Source organism: Channa argus, chromosome 10 (assembly GCF_033026475.1).
Source record: "Channa argus isolate prfri chromosome 10, Channa argus male v1.0, whole genome shotgun sequence".
NCBI classification, from domain to species: Eukaryota; Metazoa; Chordata; class Actinopteri; order Anabantiformes; family Channidae; genus Channa; species Channa argus.
This window is the reverse complement of record NC_090206.1, coordinates 11,464,687-11,489,876: the sequence shown is the minus strand read 5'-3', so window position 1 is coordinate 11,489,876 and position 25,190 is coordinate 11,464,687. Positions and strand designations below refer to the sequence as shown.

The following is a 25,190-nucleotide window of genomic DNA, read 5'->3' as shown; positions in this document are numbered from 1 at the left end:
TCACTGTATTTGTGGCTAAGGTTAACACATCTTAACTGTTACAGTGGAAGGAGAACCCAGCATTTACAGAGAGTCAGGTCCATTCTATGGCTCTGGGACAACAGGCCAGTGTGGAGCTTGAGATCAAGCGCCGGGAAGCAGTTTACAGGGATGTTCTCACCAGGCAGCAGACAGTAAGAACTACTCTCTGAGAACTACAAAACATATGCTGTCACCATGAGCAGAAAGATGACTGCATGTTAACCACTGATAATAATTAAATGCCTGAATAAAATAAAACAAAAAAGTGACACAGGCAGTTCAGCTTTGATTTCTTTTCCTGTCTCTAAACTGTTCTTTTATGCATAGCATTTTTGTGTTATATTTTAGTTGTTTAATTACCGTGTAAGTGTGCAGTTATTTCAATTCTCTGTCTCTCTTCACAGCTGATGATGTTTGTGCAGAAGCTTATCACCAACAGGAAGGTGCAGGAGCAGCAACTGGCCCTGGCTAACCAAGCTAACTACCTGAACCAGCTGGCCCTGCAGAATGGCATGATGGGAGGTGGGCTCAGTCAGATGGACCTGCTGGGGCTTTACCAGCAGCTCCATGGCCTTGGCTCCCATCAAGGCATGGGCAAGAATCCTGGGCCTTCCAAGGGCCTGTAGGTCAGAAGGACTATTCCTCAACCCCGCTCTCATCTTGTCAGCTCCCAGTGGCCTCCAAGCAAAACCCTGTATCACATGCACTGTGACACCTCTGAGAACTCAAAGCAAAACAACACACCAATGGTGGTGTATATTTGAGGCAAGGCTGCTGTCCACTGGGGGCTCAAGTATGATAGACTCTCAGTCCTTTATTCTGTAGTTCATTGAGTGAAGGTTGACTAAAATGTATAAACAACTCTGTGAAAGGTCTGTTCAGTTTCAACAGGAAAAAAATGTATATATATCGCCTTAATGTTATTCAAGTTCTATATTCATTTTTCATGTATTTAAAGTTTTACCCCCAATGCTTTTAAGCATTGTGTTGTTTTCCCCTTAAAATAGGGTTTCTTTATTATTTAAACTCAGTATTTTATACTGTTTTAAATGCCTAACTAAACCTGAGTGGGACCAGTGTTGGTGACAGGACTGTGATGTAAAGCTCCACATGGTTACTACCCCCACTAGATTCCTCCACCAAAATCTATCAAAGCAGACAGCTGGTGGTGCTGCAAAGTCCTGCACTTTTTTGGAGACTGAAGCAATTGATAAGTCAAAAACAGAAAAAATGGCCTTACATTTGTTTCCTAAAAAAACTTGTAAAGTTCTGGGATTTGTTGAGAATCTTTTCTATAATGCTTTTAAGTGTTTACATTAGTTGTTGCCGAACATGATAATGGAATGCTTGTGTTGTTCAAAACTGCCTGCTGGTTCCTATGAACTTTTTGTAACATCATTCTCACTTGTCACGTGTTGTCTAGCATAGCACTATGCGTCCTATTCATTGTTTATGTTCCACTTGTGTTGATCCTAAGCTTAGGTGTCTGACTGGGTCTCACAAAGCAAAGACAATTTCACCATGTATCACAGGGCCCAAAACTTTCCCTTTACTTGTCTGTCAAAGTTTCTAATTCCCGTTTCTGGGTAGAGTAAAGACTGAAAGTCATAATAAATCTGGTGGATATGTCTCTTCTGCTTTGTGAGAAATGCCGTCCTGGACACTAGTCTCACCAGGCCAGCATCCAGACTACCTGTACTCTACTTTGGCACATTCTTACTTCTAAATGCTTAAATTGGTGTAGATCTTAAACACAAGGAACATGTACATTTTCCAGGAAGGGACACCTGTTGTCTGCAGTTTGCTCCTGTGTTTGCACAAGGTGTATTTAATGTAGAGAAACTTTTTTGCCCTCCCAAGAATGTTCTTATGTTAGCAAATACACCAACATAATTTGCCATGAATCTGATCTGCTATTATCTTGATAAGTATTTAATATAACATTTAATAAAGTGACCAAAATGATGAGCAACTCATTTTTTTGTCATTTGTTTTGATGACTGTGTTCTTTTGCTTTAATAATTTAAAAAAGAGGGCATTGTTTGTAGAAATTCTGTTTATTGGTTTATGACATCCACAAACTTACATCTACATGATAATGTATCTGGAGTCTTCTGGAGATTTTCGGCATTTGAGATGTAAACTGATTCATCTAAATAATAGCATTTAGTGAGAATTTTATGATGGCATTACTGTTAATGAATGAAGAGCTAAGGTAGCAGTTTTCTCCTCCTTCCTTATCTGTCATGCCAAGCTAAGCTAACCATTTCTTGGCTCTAATTCCATATTTACTGCACAGGGATCAGAGTGATGTTGATCTTATCTCCAACAATCAGCCACAATATTAACTGCTCCTGCTGGTTTAAATGGGTGGTGGATGGTTTAAAATTGAATCCTGGCCATGGGTGACAAGTGTCAAAGCAGTTAAAACCACCAGCTGCTTTTATTGTGACTGATTGTTGTAATTCTTGGCAAAAAAAAAAGTGGATAAATTCCTTGTTCCTAAAATTTAGACCTTTTTATTTTAGATGCAGCGTCCCCTTATTTCACACCCACAGCCTTTTGTCCCTCTCTTTTCTCCCTTCAATCTTTCATCTTTTTCCTCTTTTCCCGGTATTGTTTTTATTTCTCAGTCTGCCAGGGTTTTCCCCTGCATGTCTTTGACTTTTCCATTCCCTCGACCCTCAGGGGAGCTTGCTCTCACAGCTTACAGATATCTGCCAGTGGAGAAACATTACAACTATTGCAGATGTTGAAATGTTGATCCCATCCCCTCTTAGCCCCAGATTACCACCACTCCAGGTTTGCAGCACATCCCTGCTGTTTCTCTGTGCAGCAGGCAGCTGTTTCTGTCCATTGAAAAGACCCACTGCAGACTACACTATAGTGGAGTCTGTGAGGCCCCTGCAATGAACCAATCGCTGCTCTAAATCCATGCTGATATGCAAAGCCAATTAGAAGTCAGGATCTTGTTGCATAAGGAATCTGATTTTGTACGGTGGATGTAAGCTGACTAAGACCGTATGGAGACAGACGGGGCCTGCAAACAATACTTGGATAAGGGTGTATGAGGGCAAATTGCCATGGGATTGTAAGGGTGTTCTGTAGGTAAAAAAAAAAAATCTCTGCTTTGGACAGTAGTACAAAATGCAATCTGGTCGTTTCTTTTCAAGATGCTACATTTCAGATATTTTATTAAAACTCTTCTAAAAGTCTTTCACTAGTGGTATCTTACATCAGCAGAGCCAAAATTGTTTTTGTTCAGACAACAGAGCTGTGTCTATTCCTTTTCGACTGAAAAACAAATGGAGCCATCCAGGAGCAGTATATTACAAGGAATACAACATTCACATGGATTCTTTATCAGATTTTAATCCAAGCAAAAATAGCCTCTCAAAACAACAAAAAGGCAGGACAATTTTATTGTCATGTTTATTGCAGTTCTTATTGTTTTTGGGGGTTTTTTTTGGTGTCATTTCAGTAGAATCTACAGTCCAGATAACCTCAAGTTCATTACAAAATAAAGTCTTTGCAATAAATAAATATATAAATTTATATTTTTTACTTTATATGTAGAAAATAAATATAATGTACATCTCATAAATAGGATCACCCATATATACACCTCAGCTTCTTGCATTTTTAATAATGTTCCTGACACTCTGAACATTACAAGTCACCATGCTTTGTTTTTTTAAAAAGAACTTTGCTTCCTCTTTACCACCACTCTCAGAGAAGTGCTTTTACCCGAGATTAATCACTTGTTTTGCATACATCTCCTACTGTTTGAAAAGTTATTGAAATGTGATGAATGTGATGATTACATGGGAGACCAGGTGAGCCTACAGCTGGTTTTTGAGATGTGCAGTAAGTGCTCTTTTATCTGTCACACATTCATCATAGACATTTTATATCCTCCATTTCATGTTAAGCTTTGAAGGCAACTTAATTAAACTGCAGTTTCTCTCAGAGACTCTTTAGTAAGTGACTCATCCCACCTGCCATTTAACTTGCATGTAGCACACAGGTAGTGAGTTTCTGACCTCTTCCTTCTATACATGTATCTATGTAAGTGGGAAACTTTCTCTTATATTTAGTATTACCATGACTTTATATTCCATGACAAATGCGCACTGGGACACCTCTCATTTGGAGAAGTCTGCTTTGATAGTCAAATATAATTTTTCCACCACCGGGTTAGGGGCCACTCAGACATTTGTTGTTGCATGTCGCTATATGTATACATTTTTTCTTCTCCTTCTTCTTTAAAAAAAAAAAAAAAAGTGGTTATTTAGAAAACATGGCACCTGATGTAATTGTCCAGATCACCCCATAGCTAGGCAGTCCCATCCATGTCTGCCGTGGTTTTACAAGAAAACTTTCCCTCCTGTCAGGTCACACGTCCACTGCTGAGGCAAAGAAGCAACATCCAGGAACATGCAAAATGTTTATGTCAGTGCTTGGTTGTGAGCCAAGGCGCAAACACAGTGACCTTAAGGAAAACAGTTCTCTAAGTCCAAACTATCCCCAACAACCCCCTCTCTCCTCATACTTTGTCGTGTTCCTCCTAATGTAACCAGTTCTCCAAGTATAAGCACTGGTCACCTGTACTGGAACACGTCCCTGTATGCTTGAGGGATCTTTTCAATCTCCACTGGCCTGGGTAAGAAGTGGGTGAGTTTCTGATGTTTTTTAGTCCTGTTGCCCTCTCTGGGTGAGCCATCCTTGTTTAAGGCCACGTAGTAGAAGCGTCCCGTGTCTGTATGCTTGTATAGTGTTGAAGCGTAGGTGTTGTACCAGTTCTCCTCAAACTGCTCCCTGAACACACATTCTGCTGTCAGCTTCTTCTGCAGGAGAGAAAACAACATATTAGTCATAACTCCTGCTCACACAGCGTGGAGTGAGGAAAAAAAAGAAGACATTAAATGCAGCTGAGATTGGTAAAGATGCTGCTGCTTTGCATGCAGACACTAATCCCACAAGTTTGTTTTTGTCATTAACTAATCTGCACTGCACTCGAAAGCTAAAATGCTCAATTAGAATCTTATTTAGGCAGGTGCTCATTATGACGAAAGAGGGGAAGTCATTACGTTGGGTTTTCACTTTACACCCCAGTCACTGCTCAGACCTGTTGACCTCTCATTGTGCATGGAGAATTACCTTCTGCTCTGTGATGCAAAACGAACGGCGATCTGGCTTACGATCTTCCCTTACTCTCTTATACGCACACACATTGCAGCTCTTAAAGTCTCGGCCTTCACTGACAGCGCAGCATGAGCGATGGCTATGGGTTCAGCAGGTGAGAGTGTACTGGCTGAGTGAGTGTGTGGGAACAATAAGAGACATCGGGGTAGATTTAGTGCTGCTTTTCTGCCAAGGCCTGTCAGTTGCTGCTGCTCTGCAAGCGTGCTGAACCTCGGTCAAAGGTATCCGAGCCAGATATGAACCCCTATTGAGGGTGTCCCAAACAGTTGCGATATTCACATTCTCCCTTCTGGATACTATTGCATGTGGCTCCTCTATAAAGCAAGATAATTACTTGTGATCAGTCCATCTATGCCTTTCAATACACTTTATAGTTCTTGCAAATGTTTGTGCAAGAGTCTCAGTTCGTACTCCAGAAGCAATTTTGTTGATTGGCTGTCAGGCTCTGCTTGGCTGCGGCTGTGTGGTGAGGCTGTTGTCTGTAAACACAGCCCTGAGGGCACATGACTGGGCCAGCTCCATCCTAATACACACACACAAACCTCATCGGATCAAAAGCGTGTCAAGGTCTGGTGGTTGTGGGACGGAAGCACCCTTCTATCTGTTATCCACCCCCTCCACCCCCCCACCTCCTGGCCTCTCAGTTTTTGACAGACATGTCTGCATCGCTCACTCTTTCAGTCAGGTGACTCAGTCAGGTGTGCAATTACCCCCACCCCCTCAAATCAGTGCCTCTCACTATCACCCAACCCCTCCCCCCAGGGTCAAAACTCCCGGATGCCAGACTCTGATTGCACTCAGTAACAATATCTGCAGTTTCAACATAATGGCTGTGCTTAAAAGTAGCCTCTGTTTGAAATGTTCAGAGCCAGGGGGGGAAGTCTGCACCTTGAGAGGCCCTCAGGTAATGCCCTGGGACACCTGATACAGGTAACCCTCACATACTTCCTCTTCATTGTCTTTATCGCTTCCATTTCCCCCCTTTCTGTCTCCAGATACCAACTACATGTGAGAAAAAGTTGGCCAGGATAAAAAAAAGACTCATTTGCTGTAGAAAAGCCCAAAACATTTACTCGGCATTTAACGCTGCAGTTCAAACTAGAGTCCAGCTGTGTACAGCGAGGGAACTTTCCCCAAATTCCCACACAGAACACATCCAAAGTGAATCCAAACGTTCCTGTCTCCACTTTGAGAAAATATGTAAACATTTCTGCATATCTAAAAGCTAAATAAAGGCGTCGAAAGCTAATAAAAAGATCTTTTTTCTCATTCTTTGTTACTGATGCTGTTGTTTGTGTGTCTTTGTACATTCTCCGGTGGCATGTGCTGGTTGAAAGCAGCAGAAGGAGGCATGAGACTTGTTTTTTCACATAGGGATTTTTCCCAACTACGTTGGCTATGGAAACCTTGATAACAAACACACCTTCAGGTTGCTTCTAGAAACTCCTCTTGGATAGGTTACTATTCACTTATATTCTCATTTCCAGAGAACAGCTTTAAAAATGAGCATTCTGGAAAAGACAATGAGACCTTTAGCTGCACGGTGAGAGTGGGGCTGTGAATGGAGGAAGGGGTTTTGACTCACCGACCCATAGAGATCTCCTTTCTCATTCATGCCGAGGTACAGCCCAGCGTCCACCCCTCGGATGCTGACCAGACTCACTGCCAGACTGATGAACTCCAGGATTCCTGAGGTCAAATACACACAATGTGAAGCAGTCAGGGAAACCCACAAATACGCTGTAAGTCCCCGAGGAAACACACAGGAGCGCAGCAGCAAGTGTTCTTCAATTATGCAACAGCAGAATTAACCAGAATTTGCATCAGTTACATGGTTTGGCTGTAAAAGTATCCGTTTTTTTTCATGCTTTACTTAGGAAAATGCATTTTTTTTTTACTGATTATAGATGAAAATGACAAATAATTGAGAACGGTATCAAAGATCTCTTTGGCCTCTAACTTTTCTTTTTAGTCCTCCCTCACTAAGATGCATCATTCTGGTCTGTTATAAGGAGCTGTGGTGTCTGTAACTGCTGAGATGTGGGTAAAGTTGTTTGGTGAGCTGTTGACTCACAGGAAGTCACAGTAAAGTGAACAACAACAAATTAAAAGCCACTGGCAGTGGTGATGCAGATGTTAGTCACAGAGGATCCAGCTGGCTGCGCTGCCCGGCAGAGACCAGCTTACAGCCACCTGGTCCCCATCTCTTCGACCTCACGATGCCAGAGGATGACAGAGAAGATCCCTCTAATTTAAATTTTTTTTTTTTGTAAAGTTAAGAGTGTGTTACATATCCTTCTAATCAAAGCCATGTCTACAGCTCAGACAAAGACCTTACATTTGAAAGCTAAGTAAAGCCAGAAACAAACATGCGGACCACCCATCCCAGTAAACCGGCTTGTTTTGGCAGACGTCTGAACATTAAACCTACTCTGAATTCCGCAGTGGTCATGCTTTAATTTAGAGTTATTCCGCCTTTTTTTCCCGCCGGCCTGCACCTGTGAGATGACTTGGACATGTGCGTATCTGCCCTCTGGCCACATTTGTTTAACGTGTAGCAGCGAGCCGCACCTCGCTCCATTTACATTAATGGCACCAGGTCTGCAGAACTGCGGCCGCGCGCCTTAATGTGCCGCGAGACGCGCACACGCCACTTGTTTGCAGCTGAGAAGAAGACACCTGAGAGATTACCGGAACCAGGGGTGCGCTTGTGCGTCCTGTGCGCCAGGTGACAGTGACGCACGAATGAGTATTCTCTTGGGATGTGCGAGAGGAGAAAGCGTCCTCATTAAACTCACCTCACCCTGCTGAAAACCGTGAAAAGTAAATTGGTAGAACTGGAAATAGACTGTTATCAGCAACGTCACCAAACAGTTGAGTTTTGTAATACTGATCACTCCTTTCCTCCGGGGCCTTTTGGTTTAGACGACTCTGTCAGCAGGCTGATGTGTAGCCTATTACAAGTCGTTGATTGGAAATCAAACTATAGCCATGTTTCTGTCAACTCACAAAAACAAATTGTCCACTAGCGGTGAATCTGTCTTTAATATTTCAAATTGCTCACAGCACAAAGTGAATTGCTGAATAAATGTTCTCACCAAATCTGCTGTGGTCCTGTCTTGTGCCATACACAGTCCCATTGGGGAATATCTCCAGCTGAAAGCCGGTCCTGCAATAGAGCTGCCGCCGTCTCAGAATCCCTTTCAGGTGCCCGAAATCCGTCGGCGACCCCCTCTGCAGCCTCCCCTCAATCTGCCCCAGCCGCTCATTCAACCCTACTGGGGACTCCGGTAAAGGCATATTCCCGAGTGCCGGAAAGCTTTGTAAATCCAAGTCGACTGTCCCCAGGAAACTCCCGACCTCTGCCATTGTGTGCACAGCTGTCACATTTAGCGACGGCATTTAAAATTGTTGCGGTGACTCAAAAAAAGGAGAAAAGTTCACATAAGTCCGGTCCATGCACGCACAAAGCGTACGCAGCGTGCCGCAGCGGAGTCCTCTGAGTTTATAAGTCGTCCTTTGCTTTAATCATCAGTTTTATACCTCTGTTTGTCAGATGGAAAGACTATTATATACATACTCCCCACGCATCCTCACATTGGATATTCAAACACAAGCCACGCCTGGCTGGCATCCCTTCTTACGCGCATCAGTTTCCTTTACTGAATATGTAACCAAGTTGCAGTCCAGCTCTTACAACTGATGCTGCTGCTGTCTCTGTCACCGCTCTCCCACAAAGCTGTCGCAATCTGTCCTCCGATCAAACAAATCCAGGTCCAGCAGAGTCTCCTCATTGCCCCCGCGCTCCTGTTTGCGGTCCGAGGTTGTCTGTTAAAACTACATCGTTTATCCAGGGGCAGGGAACTTTGGCAACAGTTTGTGGCGTATTAAGGAGCGACAGAGAAGCACAAGCAAGGACCATCATTGTTGAGAGATTAATAAACTGAAAAGCTGCATTTATTCCAAACTGTAACAAAGACAACCCGTAATTTACACTGATTGCTTTTTGGTCACATCATAGCTCCTGGAAACAAGAATATGACCGCAAATTATCAGTCGGGCGTTAAGTTGATCAAAATAACTTGTGCAAAATCTGAAAATGCTCAGTTGCCAACTACTGCAGCTGAACGGTATCATGAGAGTATTTTTCTCCACCTCCTCCTAAGAAGCAGGTGCTTCCTCGCCCCTCTCCACAGCGTTTGCAATGTGCTCCAGCAAGCCAGCAGCTTAACCACTTGTACTACTGGCATGAAGCAAAAGAAGAAGAAGAAGAAGAAGAAGAAGGAAATGCTGATGACGTGTAGTAACGAATCTGACCGGCGCAGATTCTGAAAGAACATTTTTGATAAGCTTTGATTTTCTTGTAGTTTCAAACAACAAATGTCTACTTGTGCAAAAATCAAAACTCTTAATATATAATTCTATATTGTTCGTGCATTTATAGATAATATTTTAAACTCAAGGATAAAAAAAATGTTGCATAACAATTGAGAAATGAGTTCAAATGTTAAAGTGAACTTTCCATCACTGATTATCACCTTCACATCTCCAAGCCAAAGTATCACCACCGAAACATTTTGATATTTCAGGTGCTCAGTGAGCAGTGCCATCATGCACATGAAAGAGAACTCAGACAAAGCCACAACGGTAATAGTGAATAATACGTGTAATTTATGATTAAATGGGGAATTTGGATCTCCACTGCGCACAATGGGGCAACAGGTTCCGACTTGTGGCTTTTGCAGGAAAAAAAGAATAAAGAAAAAAGAAAAACGCAGCTGTTTAGTGAAAACTTTGTTTCTCTGTGAGGACCAAAATGAAAACAAACTCCAGGAGTGTTTTAATTAGTTCAGTGTTCTTGAGATATCAGTGACAGTGGGACGGGGTGGAAGGGGAGGGCATGATTACATCAATAACACGGTTTAACTATTAGGCATGTTATTTTAGACCTCCTTCAAGGTGTTTTTGGAAACCCCCGTCCTGAGGGGGAGTTTTCACCTAAGAGCTGCTCATCACAAGCAGCGGCAGCAGCAGCTTCCCTGCAGAGAAATGGGATTTATGACTGTGTCTTGCTTCCAATGAGTGGTGACAAATAGTGTGTTAAAATTACCTAAAGTGTGTATAATTGTTTTGATGTCACTGTCAGGCTTTGATGAATATCTTGGCTTCTTGTTTTCGGCTAATTTATCAACTTTTGTGGTGGCTGTGTTTTAAAGCAGATGTGACTGGCTTTATGAGAGCTCTTCATGGAGGAATACAGTATGATTGACCCTCTAAAGCATGCAGGCCTTTTTTGCTGCTACTAATTATGCTGCAATAAATCTTACGGGTGTGTCGTGGCTGCATTGAAGTCAGAGGAGGGACAGTGGCTTTGAGCTGGTGTGGGATATGAAAGGTGGTGGGGGTGATGAATGCCCATGGGCCTCTGCTTGATAAATTGGGTAAGGGGTTGACGAAGAGTCAGGGATGGTCAGGCTTTGTGGGAACGGAGACCAGGGCCCTTGTTGCAGATGAGATGAAAGGAGGATTCGTCTCAGCTAAAGGGTGTAAGTAGAGCACTAAGAGCAAAGAGGGAAGAGAAAAAAAAGTGAAAGAAAGAAGGAGATTGAGAAATGGAATCAGAGCAATAGCAGTTTTAAAGGAGACACCCAACCCCCTGTTCCTCCCTCCTCGGGAGCATGTTCTAATTTTCAGTCAATGTCCATCTCCTCTGCACAAAACTGGTATCAATCTCAATGGTTATTAAGTGCTAGAATAAAAATCTAGAGGTGGTTATTTTGTTTTCATTTTTTTAGTAGCTATTAGAGCTACATCTGTTGCTGGTCAGCCATATTTTATACTTGACAAGGCAGATTTATGGCTGCAGACACACACACACACACACACACACACACACACACACACACACACACACACACACACACACACACACACACACACACACAAATCCTAAGTTAAAATGTTTCCATATGCTGAGAACCTGCAGAGGATATAGAAATGAAGATAATGACCTCAAGTGCATGGCTGCAGCTTTGAAGTTGCTCTCCCATGAATCACAGCAAGAAAGTCAAAACTGAAAATGAAGATACACTTGCAGTGGGAATAGGAGGACAACACAGTAGGTGCCTCAATTCTCTGTTGATCATGACCATGGAGGGGCTTGTATGTTTTTCCTGAGTCACCGTTTAAGTTATGGCAATAGTACAACATTTCAGGAGTTTACACAATAGATGAGAAGATCTGTGCCCATTACACATCTGCGTGGTGCAGTCTGCAGTTGGTCAGCTGAGCTTAGCATCAAAACTGGAAACAGGCATTTCTCAATTGTGCCCATCTATCTGCAGTCTCACTGTAGCTTCATCCACCTTCTCATCTAATTCTTTGCGGTGTTGTCTTTCAATATTTGTGTACATTGTGTGCCACAATACTTTCAACAACCTTTATCAAAGTCTTAGACCACTGCTTCCTCTCATTAGGCAGGCATTTGCAGGCTACCTTTCTAGTGATGGATGTTCAATTTAGTAGAAAGCCTCCTGCTGCTCCTGATAGCTTACACATAATCATTCTTTCTCAAACCCCTCTTAACCTCGGCCAAGGGAAGGCTGGAAAAAACAGCTGACTCAATGTGAGTGGCTATTAGAAAAGAGACTTGTATCTCATGCCACTCGGTTAACAAGGCCACTAAAGGGGTCAAACCTCTGTGTCTGCCTGCTGGCTAAGCAGTACAAGTGTTTGCACTGGTGAGCATAGCTGCAGAACAGAGCTACAAACTCCCAGAGAGCGAGAACCGAAAGGATATCATCTGTTCTTATTTTACCTTTTGTCAAGCAGCATGTGGAAAATGATCTTAACTGTGAGTTATTTGCAGAGCTGGATTCCGTGTTATTTCATTCCCTAGCAGAGACATAACAGAGTGGGTCTCCTCTTTCACGCAGGTGGTCCTTCGGCCTTGTTCAAGGGCAATGTGTGCTCTGGGGCAGGGGTGGGAGGGGACTCAAGGGGGAAGATACAGACAGATGCATGCGAATTTAGGTAATGGTGTAACGTTTCAGTGCCTGCTTTCCTTGGCCACCCCAAATAACGATAGTGTTAATTAATTTGTTTGCTTTGCTTTCAAGCACTAACGAATGGGGCTCTCCAGGTTTTGAGAAGCCACCAGTATGCAGGGAACACAGTCTAAAACCAACATTTGTTGTACAAATTGCTTGCATATGTTCTTGGGAGAGGAAAAAAAGATCCTTGTCATGACACACAAACAGAGATGTCATGCTATTTTTTTTATTTTTTTGGCCAGTGAGAAAACTGTCAGGAATATTTAACTAAGTCTCCAATATTTTAGTTAAAAAGTTAATTTTCTGTACTCCAAACTTGTAATTGTGCTTTTATCAGACAGCAAGCTTATAAATTAACTGCAACAGTATTTTTCATGGTGTAAACATCCTACATAGCCATAATATAATAATGTATTTTAAGCAATTTCTCCCTGACTTTTTTTGGTCTTAGTCATTTATAGTATTCATCAACAAATGGATGTTGCTTGTGGGTTAACAAGTCCAATTAATTACAGCTTCACATTCGTTTGCTTCTTTCACATGAGTTCCTAACTGAGCGCTGTTTCAAATGTCCATCTCTGCCGATGACTAAGGTGCTGTGTAATGACAGCGATAACAGCTCTGTCAGCTCTGCAGGGCTACAATCTGATGTTGGAGTGGGTATATGCATGATCATGATCCTGCCTGATGAAGGAACAGGCCCTCAGAGCGAGACTATTATTCTTACTACAACACAGAGCAGAAGTCTACCCTCAAACAGATGTTAGGAGCCCTTTGTAGAGCTTTGGCGTAGAGCCCAACTCTACCTTTTTCCACAGCTATTTACACGGCAATCCAGCTGCTCAGTCTCTTTCTTTTTCTTCCTCTTCTCCCTCTTTCTCTTAGCCCTCACTTGCTTTTGCCCCCTCGCTCTGCTTGTGTCTTTTAATTTCCCTCCTCCTCCTCCTCCTCTCACCTCATTGTTTGAAATCAAATACCTGCTCTCATAAACTTTGATCAATCAAAGATACAAATTTGTTTAGTTGAGGAGAAAAAGGCCAGACGTCTCAATATCTCGGTACTGACACAAATCTTAGCCCACACTTTATATTTAGTTCTACCCTTTCACAGAAAAGCCAAACTTTGCTATGCTGTACCTGCTATGCTGACTTATTGTGCCCTCTAGTTCAAGCAGATGTGAGAGCGAATGATTTATAATGATTACCATTCTTGATATCAGAGCATATATTTGCTTTCTCACTGATCTTTGATTATCATATGCTTTGCATATGATAATCATAGCCAGAGGAACAGTATTTGTAACATGCGTGACTTAATTATATTTAACTTATCTATCAAGTTCAAACTACATATGGACTGTAAACAAATTACTAATATGGAAGATTTGACATATTTTTTAATCTATGTGTTTTCTGTTTGTCTTCCTTATGTCTCTCTTTGCAAACAAACAAACAAAAAACTATGAAATGGACTAACATGAAATGGAAACACAAATTGCCAAAAATACAACCAAATTTCTGTCACATGACCAAACACAAATTTAGATATGCAAGTTTTACGTGATGAAAAAAGAAAGAAAGATACGTTCGCATTTTTCCCCCTAACAATTTTTGCACAGTCCCTAAGAATATAGGAGACACACTGTAGTAGCTACAAACAGTTAAAGAAGCAGAGATAAACTCTACTCACCCACCTAAGATAAAACCAACAGCTGTATGTGGTTTACTGTCGTTTTCCAGAGGTTTATTAACAGTCTCATTGGGAGGCAGCTCAGTTGCAGAACCATCATAAGGTGATAATTAGACAAGCAACCATCATGTATATGAAAGGAAGTAAAATCAAAGTGTCAACTGGGGCCCTGAAGCTGGCCAGCACGTCAGTAGAGGGTGCTGATGTTTCCCCTTTTAGAGCCCAGCCAACATCTCAGATTGCCTCAGAATCATGCAATGTCACGCTATGATAAATGGAGATACATTAGTTAATTAAAGTGGGGAGTTCAGACTGGGGTGATGCAGGTTGTCCTTGTTTTTTTGTTGGTTTTTTTTGCCTTCATTCTTAAACATTCCTCTGTGTCACGATGCAAAAGCAGAGACAAATCCAACTCCTTGACTCTCCTGGCATGAATGGATGAGTTCTTTCTCAGTTTCTGCAATCAAGGCCGCTTCAGTCTCTGACGTAGTTTTGCTGTTATTCTCCCCTCTTTTGTTGACTTAAGTGAACACTCAGATCTGGTATATTAGTGGAGTTAATTTACTGTCAAGAGTGATTTACTGTTTTTGGTGAGTGTGTGAGTCTGTGCATGAGAATGCTTAATGTTTGTGAACCAAAAAAAGAATGAACAGAAGGCATGTCTTTTGCGTGCTCATTGACATTAAACAGTTCCTGTTTTAATTTATTTTAATTGACTTGTGGCAAATGAGAAAACAACAAGCAAACTACTGGGTGCAGTGGGTTCGTTGTTGATGACTTTCATTAGGAGGCAAAAATGGAAAGGAGGTGCACAAATGGACTTTTTTTGAACTAAAATCTTAAACTTGTTTGTCTTTGATCTTAAGAGAGTGAATTGTTATTAGGTTGAGACAGTCTCTCCACTGCCAGAAACAAGGCTGGAGGCTGAGACAGGTGCACTGCGTTCATCACATCCTGATAGAGGAGACCGAGGGCCAAGATGTTGTTCTCAACATATTGGAAGTGTTTGTTAACAGATGGAGACACGCGCTGGCAAACATTACCTCACTTTGTCCAGAAAGAGTGGAGAGAAAAAGGATGGGGTGGAGAGCAGCATGTATATACATAGAAAGAGAAAGATGAGAGAGAAAACAATCAAGATTTAGGTTTAATATTTGCCTGTCCCAACACTACAATACAAGATAATGTATTGTAGTAATAGCAAGCACAAAAACCTCTTTATGTGCCTCACCTGTCAATCTAGTCTGAGAGAAAATGGTTGAGACTTTGTTTATTCTCAGGTTTTGACTATAATATCCAGTTGCAAATTGTGCAAAACCACAAGCAGGGTAACGACTTTACTTCAGTAAGTCTTTTTTAACTGACATGTGTCATACTTTTCAGCCTTGTCTTAGTCACATATGTTCCTCCCCGCTGCAATCCTCTATCTCTGTTTGTATCACAGCTTCATTTCTCCTGTAAGGTCACGCAGCTACAGCTGGCATCAATATGGCAGGACTTTTTTCTGTCTGAGTCCAGCGCTGGAAAGTTATATTCATAGGGCTAATCAGTTTAAAAGATAATGAAAACATAGATTGTTTACAGAGATTAGGCTCTTGGAAATGGAGTAATCAGTGCTTTGAAAGGGCACTGACAGCGGTGGGCTGGATTACTGTCTGTAGAAACTGAGCAACGCCACACTAACTCTCCATCTCTAACAAGCTCTCAGAGCCCTGATGTCATCACAGATAGAAGATAGAGTAGATTATCCTCCACTCCTCTCCATTTGCTCTTCTTTGCTGGAATGAAATTACTCAACATTTAACCGACGGGGCACCTGTCAGCCAGATGTGCTTGAGTAATGAACACAGTGTAAGATGAAGTAAGCGTTTTGACAAAAATGTCCAGAGAAAAATTAATCATGAGCCTAATTTCTTCTCAGCCCTGTTGTTTAATATGTTGCGTGATTTATGTGGCAATGGATTGATTTATTTCATAGCAGAGGAGCTGGATTACTCTAGGAAAGTCACCGATTCAAGGCTCAACCCAAGCTCTTGAAATATTTCTGATGTTTCACGCTTTCATAAGCACATGGATTATATAGTTATTTTGACATAAACTGCATCTACCAGAGGCCAGCTATTGTGTTTTGTTCCTCGTGAGGGTAGGTTGTTTGTTGCCTCAGCTATTTGAGCCTGGTTCCATTTTGTTGGATTGTAGAGACACATGCCCCAGTTTAATTGGGTGGGGGATTCCTTTATAAGAGCTCACCTCAGAAAAGACATGAAAGTAATTATCACTATCTCAGATCTCATCTAGCATGGGGGCAGCATATGTTTAGTATTTGGACTTACACACGGTTGCCCCTTTTCACAAGCCAAACACAACTTGTATCCTTCTGCTAACTGGGCGCACAATACAAGCACATGTATGTAGCAACATGTGTCCTGGCAGAAAAAAGATCTGTGAGACAGACAGATGGAGGAGTTGTGTCCAAAAGCGAGAAGATAGTGGGTATGTGCCAAGACAAGAGGTAGAGCTCTTTTTGGCTCAGGATTTGACGTAACATTTGGCTGCTCTCAAGCCTTTCCTTTCCTGTTTTTGAGAGAAAGAAAGGGGCTGATGGGTGGGGGCACCAGAATTTCATTCCCACCTACATACTAATTTGTCTTTGCTCTGGTATATGTGATTATTTGTTGTAAATATACAGTATAAATTCAAAAGATAATGAAAAGCCGTGTTTGTTTGTTGCTTTTTTCGCCCTGTGACTGGTCAAAAACACTATAGGGGAAGACTCATTCTGGAGAGGCGAGAATGGGTGTGAATCTTTTGTCTCAGTCTGAGTCCACTCTTGGCCGCGACACACTGTCAGTTGAGCAGCCCAGCGAGGCTAACCCCCAGCTCTCCACCTCTGACCAATGGCTCCGGCATCCTCGGCTCTGGCACTGCGGAGTCCTGGGGGAATCTTTATTCTGATCAGAATACAGGGCAGAAACCTCCTATAAAGTCCCACAATAAAGTGAAACAGAGGAACCATGGACTGAGCTGGAAAGGCTAAGGGGACAGATCACCATAAAAATTTAGTTTTTCATTGGGGATTCAACTTTTACTGAGTTTTCCTACAAGATACCTTTCTGTACTTTAACAAAGAGCAAAGAACATTTTTTTCTATCAGTGCTACTGTTGTCAATTTTTCAACCATTTTGAGAGACTTATGTGAGGGTTTGTAAAGCACAAGCGCCACATGTATTCCAGTGGTATCCATTAGTGTAATGCTTGCTGTTTGATTGTGAACGAGACCCTGACAGAATACTTGACAAACAGTCGGCTGATCCATTTCCTTCCCAAAGGAGAATGACAGGGGGCTGCCTTTGCAGTGAGCGGCCCCACTGTGCGCCCATAAGAGCTGAAAGTTGGGTGGTCTGTCCATCAACGGCAGATTTGGGGTTAGGCCTGAGAAAAGCAGCTCACCCCTATCACTTTCAAAGAGTGAAACCCTATGCTCCGGCCGCTCTCTGCACGCCTCAGTCTTATGCGAACAAAGACACCTGTTGTTCAGCTTTCATACAAAGGCTTAATCAGTCTAGGTGTTTGCAGCCAAACAAACACAAATGTCATCTTGTATTCAGTTTGTTAAGTTTCATGTGATTAAAATAGCTGTGCATGTTTGTGTTTTGCACTTGGCCACTTGAAGCAACTGGATGCCAAAACACTGATTACGCACAAATTTTTACATCAGGCCTCAGGCATTGCAGTGTTGTGAAGCTGTTTGAATCAGATACAATTTTCCATTCGCTGTCGGCCCACAACATGAGTGACACCTTAGTGCAGTGCTAAGCTGTAGGAGGCTTACATTAAAATGATACATTTTCTGAGCAAAAGGAAATCTCCACAGGAAACCACAATGTACTTACGGTCTTCAAACTCACAAGAACTTTGTGCGACTCTCAAAAACAAAACTTTGAAAACCTTCAGGGACGTCTGGCCTTTTAGGTCACGCTGAACAACCTAAAGATACTGCAGTGAAAGCCTGGGAATGACAGCTACTTTACATTTCACACATTGCAGATATTTTGGTTCATGCTGAAAATTCAAGATGACCCATTTGACCTCATCAGAAATGGTATTGTTTCTCAGAACACAGTGAAAAGTTGATATCTGATTCAGGTGAGATGATGCTTGCTGCTTGCTGCTGCAGAGACAATGCCTAACCTGGTTTGTGACTATTTGTACCACACATGTTCATGTTAACACATGTGTTAATTTCAATAATTATCTCTGAACAACACTGATTTACAGTATTAGAGGTTTATGTTATAGTTATTTTTTTATTTATTTAGAGTTAGTTTACATTAAAAAACCTAATCTCACTCCCACTCTCTGCATGTCTGATGCTATTTAATCCGCTAGTTAAACATTGGACAATTAAAAGGACTGAATCTTTCCAGTGGAGGGGAGTCAGATATGAATAGCTGTTGTAATATGATGAGGTGGTGTCCCTCTTTGGGATCACACACTGAGAGGAGGCTTTGTTTATGTGCCAAATGGATTTATGGAATCAAATAGAAGTTTTCATTTCCTTGTTTGAGTCGATGTTCAGTGGATTAGAAGGGGGAAAAATGTGGGCAGAGCTAAAAGTACTTATCAAACACACTACGGTGGAACAAAGGCTCTTTGCTTTACCTGGTTCACCTGTTTAAGGCTGAGCCATGAGAGTTAAAAAGTCTATTTTTTAAAATAAAGAAAGTTAAATGTTATTTTAAGATGAGTTATTCATTTTAGGTTTTGTGCAAGATAAGTCAAGAATAAAAATATTTAAATACAACTGCTTCAATTACGATAGTGAGCCAACAGTAAATTTGAAGTTATTCTGTTTGATCATTATTCCGTGTCCAATATTTTGTTTGGGGATATTGTTTTATGTCTGAAGCAGAAGTTGTTCTGATATCAGCATACATCAATGCAAATGTATAGGGAACTGGCTACGTCACAGGAACCTGCTTTTAGTTTACTATTGTGCATCACTGAAGTGTGGCATCAGAGGACTTTGACCTACATCAGTCAAATCAAATATTAAAGGACTATCTGAAAGTTTTGTCTAACAGAACAGCAAATATTGAGGGTCTTTTGAAGAGGGCTCTGGTATAAAATGAAACATTGAACAGATGTAAACAAATTTTCCACTTTGGTTTCCTTTGATTTTGTTTTCCTCTAATACTGTAGATCCTGGTAGCTCAGTGGTAGAGCATTGGGTTGGGATGCAGAAGGCTGTGGGGTCAAATCCCACCTCACCAGATGTGGCTGTGCCCAGCCACCTTGGCTGGATGAAAAAGGAGGGTTGCAGCAGGAAGGGCATCTGGTGTGGTGACCCCTAAAGGGACAAGCTGAAATCTGTTTATCTTTTACCCTCAAATACTGTAGATCCAAACTACATGTTTTCCCTTGTGTCAAGGCTTTAAGCTAAGTTAACTAGCTCCTGGGTTCAGCAAAAACAGTAATTATTTTATAAGTGTGGTTTCATCTGAGAATAACCCCAAATGTTAAATTACTTTAGTCTAAATGAAATATGTGTGTCTCTAGTATGCAAATATCTTAGAGTGGCCCCATCTCTGTGGTGAAAGGATTCTTGTTCACATCTTTAGTCTTTAGTCAGCTACACTAGATGGGACATGAGACTCTGCTGGCCACCACAGATAAAAAAAACAGCTTCATGGATAAAATATGGAAGCACTTGCCATGGCATTGTGTGTATTTTGACTTTAAGCATCCTTTTATTTGTTGGGTGTGGGGCACAATTCTGAGGTTATTAATGATCAGACCTAGTAACAGCTGCATTTTCTAGAGGAATTGCTGGCAGCTTTGTATATGATGAGAAGTACAGAAATAGATCTTTGGGTTTCAGAATGATTTGTTACACACAAATTGCTATTTTCCTCACTTAAATTAAAGTTAGCCTCGATTAGGTTGGTGAAAATGCTGTAACCGGCCGCCTTTTCAATATTTGCAGCAGAGAATCCTGTAAATAGGCCCTGAGTGAGTAAGCTATTTGATGGCTACATGATCTCCAGCTGAGTGACAGAGGCATCCAGTCCTACCAGATCACACACACACACACACACACACACACACACACACACACACACACACACACACACACACACACACACACACACAATCAGGACCAGATTCGACACACTGGGCGAATGCAGCACTGTAGATTTTTAACCTAAACCCCACAAAATATTATCTCCTTTATAATGGGCTTCTTGGCGTAAAGTAACACATTGCATTGCTATTGCAAAAGTTGGATACCTGGACATGTTAAGCATTGCTTAGGTTAGAGCAGATAAACACACTATTATAATAAATGTCTAAGACAGCTGCTCTGGCATTTTAGTTTAAAATGATACAGACTTCAAACGTCTTTATCTTTAGGTATTTTTTTTTTCTTATTACAGTCCTGTGCACACTGCTTCATTATGTTGGAGAAATCCAAACAGCCCCTTGATGCCCAGTTTCAGGTGGACAATCACTGCTGGAGGAAGGGGTTTTACTTTGCAGTAAATTGAAGACCTAATAGGGAAGCTTTACCATGCTGTGGAAAGCAGAGGAAATAGCCTTGGAGGTCTCTATTTGTTGTAATAAGTACAATTCCTTCTGTTGAATTCAATATTAGGATGATGGAGACAGAACACACACAGCTGCTTCTTTGGAAGATATGAGCGTAACCTTTGAAGTGACTTCTGACAGTAGTTCATATATCTGGTGATGGATTTGTCAGGTGGACAGCTGTCCATAAAAACATTCCAGAGGTCCAGACATGAGCCATTTTACAGAGAAGGTGGAGAGCACAAAGCTTAAAATGACAGGCTTGTTTAGGTTTTGCAGAGTGATCATTGTATTATGAAACTTGACATCTATGACCCAGAGGTCTGGAAATGCCGGCATGGAGACATAGCTTTTCCATTGTTCTCAAAAAGCCTGTCTATTGTCTGCCTCCTCTCCCTGCATCTCAATCAGAGACTCTGATGCTGCTCTGCGGATGCACCTGGTCCATAAGGTTTCACTCATACATCCTCTGCCTTGGAATATTAAATGCTTACCGAAAGTTAAACTGAGCGGCGCTGTTGTCCTTTAGCAGACTGTCCTGTGGTGCAGTGTTAGGCGCTATTGTTCAAACAGGCTGATCAGTGAGTCCGATTTAAAAACAACATGGTCTTTACTGAGGGATATCATGTTTTGGGGAATGAATCCAGGATTATTTGAACTGGATGGATTGGAATGAAGGGGCGAGATGTGCAAGAAATCTGAAAGAGGCTCAGACTTTTCCTTTTAGTGTTTGCTCCTGCGTATGGGCACAGACTCGCTGTGGATCGGTCCAGTCATGAGCCTAGCAGATGTGGTCCTCCGTCTGTTCCTCGTCCAGGCAGCCATGGCAGTTGTTCAGTTATTCTCTGTCAGAGGTTCAGCCCAGGGAGCACAGGTTTGGGCCTTGCGTGCGCCCTCCCTGGTGTTTACCTTTTATCCTGTCAGCATGGCTGCATACTGGTTAAAAGCAGCCAGCAGCTGATGATGTCCTGTACTGATAAAAGGTCCCTGTTTTCATTAAAGAAGACACTATTAGCCAATGGTGTGAATTTAACGTTTGTTCTTTGAGCCCAGGCCGCAAATAAATGTGCGGTTATCTATGGCTCTCTAATTGGAACCACCTTGCCTCTTGTTTCTCTCTTTCCCTCCATCCCTCCCTGCCTCTCTAGTGAGTGATTTCATGACTTTTGTCCATTGGCGTCACAAGAAACAGATGTGAGTGAGATTCCTGCTGGTTTCTGTTTTCGATTGAAAAGCTGGTAGATGGTCAGCTTGATGACATTTTGTTTGCCTGTGAACATGTACTTCATTGGATTTATGGAGTGTCTCTCCATTTTCAAAACACCTGCTCCGCCGGGGCTTATGTCAAATCAACATTGATACTTTCACATCTCTAACATCACTGTACAAAGGAGAGTCAAAATGAACAATAAATAATGTGAAAAAACATAAAAATGTCTTATAGTTAACACACAAGTTTTAAATATTTTGTTATACTTATTAAACAAATACATTTATGCCATAGTGGTTACATTAGTTGGAGACCCATCCATCATGAATTTATGCATTGTAAAGAATATTATTTTGACAAATAGTACTCTCTTCACCAGTCTGTGCTCAAACATGAAATATTACTGAAATATCATGTTGCTTTATTATGGCAACCTAATCCAAGAAAGTTGTCCTTTCATCTCCATATGATTTAGCACTCTGTTTTAAATCTGTATAAAATAATATGACATGCAGCTGTGCTATACATTAAGGAAAAAATAATTATCTTTCATGTTAGAGACATTATTTTGTATATAATAATGAAATGAGCAACACCATTTATTCAATTGCAATTGAACTTGTCAAGTAGAAAAACAATTAATGTTGGATCTAAGTGTTTTCTCTGATTTGTGTTTAACCTGTGGTTAACCTGATAACTCTCAGAGCTGCTCTGGAAAGTAGAACAATCCTCTATTCTTTCTCCTGGCTTCAGAGGCCCTGTCACTTCACATTAGTGCAAACAGTCAGCTGCACCCCAGCCTGCTCTGTCTGGCAATCAGTTTGAGAGTCTGAAACACCTGCTCATGTTAGGCAGTTTCCATGGAATAATGCGGTAATTCCATCAGGAATTGATTGGGATTGGGAAAAAGGGGAGATGAGGGAAAACAAATATGCATCGGCACATACAGTAGACTAGATTGGAAAGAATGCCACTGTTTGTTTTTTCAAGCTAAGGAAAAACCTCTCCCCTATTTAACACAGGAGATCAAAGACGTTTTATGATATGAGATGTGCTGCTTGCACTGCTTTGAAATTAATTGCACTCTCTGTTTCCTCAGTGCGACCTGCAGCCCCCTTTTGATAATTGCAAAGAAATATATGAGTTGAAATTTGCCGTGCCATGAGTCTTTATTTATGTGAAAAAAGTCAAAGTTCAGACATAAGGCTTAGCTCTATATTTGGATAAAAAAGTACTTTGAGATTCCATGCATATCCAACAACTTTAAATCAAAAGTTGATCATCAACAGACTGAGCAAATTATACATGAAGCTTCTCAGCTCCTCACACAACTTTATGTCTTTGTGGTATTTCCTGGATCATAGTTTTAGCTGTTTTTGGAGAATATGACTCCCTTTTAATTCCTCTCAAAGCCAGAAGAACTCCCCCCTTCTTCAGACACTTTTACAATACATCAGGATTTGTTCTGGCTTTTCCTAAAACACAAAGTGGTTTTTGTATGTTTGTTGACACTAATATACACATGTCCATACAACTCAGTGCACCACTTTGGGCTTTGCTGTAGCAGGAGGTTGTACCTCAGTTTCACTCTTTCCAGAGGGGAGGATAAGTGTTAGTGTTCTTGCAATGGTTGAGCCTGCTGCAAGGAATACAAGATATCAAACAGCTGGGGAGTATTTGGAGATTGAGGAAGCAACTCTTCATACATCTATCATCCCACAGGAGCACTAAAGACATCATCATTCTTCACCCAGAAAAGCACAGAGCACCTTGCTCGAGCTGGAATTCGCTCCCTGAACATGCAATCTGAATTCCTTCATACCTTTCAGAGCATCCTCATAACCAATTCCTTGGGTGTAATATTTGCTTGAACTTCAGAGCAAACTACGACCTCTAGTGTTAACCAGAAAATACATTTTATGTACCTATGTACTTAAAGGGATAAAACAAGCTGCATGTATTTTAAGCCGTTAAATGGGATGTTGTTCATAGACCATTTATAATGCTATCTATTTTCCATATTAGTCTTTTCTGACAACGGAATGTGAATTAACTGATAAAAACGTATATGTGTGTGTGTGGTGGAACTTTCCACCCGATCTGAGAACAGGTTGTCTTGTTCCTGCTGTACTTGCTGTTTACTTTGTCTCCTCAACCTGCTAAGACTTGAGATATTCTACAACCTGTCTCTCACAAGAACCCCCCCCCCCCCCCCACCCGCACACACAGACACATGTGTGCACAAACAATTTCCATCTGTGTTGATGGGTGAGTGAAAAAAACATTCCTCAGTCACAAGGTGGAGGTGCCCTGAAGGACTGTGTGTGTGTGTGTGAGAGAGAGAGACAGAAGAGAAAGAAAGACGAAGGAGTCATTTCACGACAGTTCTTCACCAACTGCAAAGTGGACACAGTCAGCTGTGATGCCTCTTGTTGAAGTGAAGGAGACACTATGGGACTCGGACACACACTGTCAACCACAGATTAAAAAAATAAAAAAGCTCCTCTGCTTATTTAGATACACACACACACACACAGGCAGCAGAGAAACACTCATGCTGCAGAGTGAAGCCAGGTGGATTACATCAGGAGATGGGTATTACCTCAGGTGATGCCTTGTCTTCTGCAGGGTGTTGGTGTTATATGGAGTCATGCAGCAAACTCTATAGAGAGGCATTTTGTTGAGGCAAATGGCAAAACGGCAATGGAATAAACATGTTGTCAGGGCAATATCAAGCATGTTCCCTCACGCCTGCAACAAGCAGTATTTTTTAAGCCTCATCGCTGTTTCTGTGCTTAAACACCTATGACACACAGTATAAGCAAAGCCTGGGAAAAGCATGGCTGTGGTTCCCTCGGGGAAGTTGGGGGGACGAGGGTGGAGATGTGTGTGAGGCCTGAAGAAGTGTGTGTTCCAGGGGTGTATTTCATGCAACCCAGAGTGTGAAGCTGAGAGCTGCTGGGGTCTCTGGTGTATTTTCAGCTGGATCTGGAGGATATTTTTATAAGGGAGGTGATCCTCGTCTGCAAAACACATACGCATACACAGGTGCTAACACATTTTAGCTTTGATGACACAGTGTTACATCACTATAGCGCAGCATGTGTCACTGCACAGTGTGCCGTGTGTAGGTCAGTCTCAGTAGGCCTTTCCTAAAACCACTGTCTGACGTTTGCTTTAAAGCAGCCAAGCTTGTACGACTTCTCCTCTCTGCTGTGAGTCTGTCACCTGTTCAAAAATCTGAAGGTTCTTCTGCTCCACCAGGCCTCAGAGGGACCTCCACTCACACATTTCCCACAGGCAGCAGCAGGAGGAGAAGGAGACATTATGCTCACAGCCAGTTTTGTGTAGTCACAGTAACTGTCTGGCTGTTCCCGCCAGCAGGAATAAATAAATAAAATAAAGGGAACCCCACTTCATAACAT

General features: G+C 41.7%; 2 protein-coding genes across 3 annotated transcripts in view; one reads left to right on the top strand and one right to left on the bottom strand.

Annotated features, from left to right (window-relative positions):
* atrx (ATRX chromatin remodeler) overlaps window positions 1-1,993 on the top strand; it is a 29,291-nt gene extending 27,298 nt beyond the window's left edge. The window contains exons 33-34 of one of the 2 annotated variants that reach the window (XM_067518213.1): window positions 45-173; window positions 426-1,993. In XM_067518213.1, coding sequence (XP_067374314.1) covers window positions 45-173; window positions 426-647 — 351 coding nt within the window. In that variant the 3' untranslated portion in view covers window positions 648-1,993. Of the gene's footprint in view, window positions 174-425 lie in introns of both variants that reach the window. The other variant, XM_067518214.1, reaches the window with a different exon arrangement.
* Window positions 1,994-2,141: 148 nt separating this feature from the next.
* Window positions 2,142-9,406, bottom strand: fgf16 (fibroblast growth factor 16). Its single transcript, XM_067518216.1, has 3 exons — window positions 8,325-9,406; window positions 6,812-6,915; window positions 2,142-4,868 (listed from the first exon to the last, which is right to left on the bottom strand). The coding sequence occupies exons 1-3, from the start codon at window positions 8,626-8,628 to the stop codon at window positions 4,623-4,625; spliced, it is 654 nt and encodes a 217-aa protein (XP_067374317.1). The 5' UTR covers window positions 8,629-9,406; the 3' UTR covers window positions 2,142-4,622.
* Window positions 9,407-25,190: the final 15,784 nt, after the last annotated feature.

Coding starts and splice junctions, on each gene's coding strand:
- fgf16 (XM_067518216.1), bottom strand. CDS start 8,628: ATGCCGTCGCTAAATGTGACAGCTGTGCACACAATGGCAGAGGTCGGG. Junction 6,916..8,324: donor ACAGGACCACAGCAGATTTG/GTGAGAACATTT, acceptor ATTTGACCTCAG/GAATCCTGGAGTTCATCAGT. Junction 4,869..6,811: donor AAGGAGATCTCTATGGGTCG/GTGAGTCAAAAC, acceptor TCTCTCCTGCAG/AAGAAGCTGACAGCAGAATG.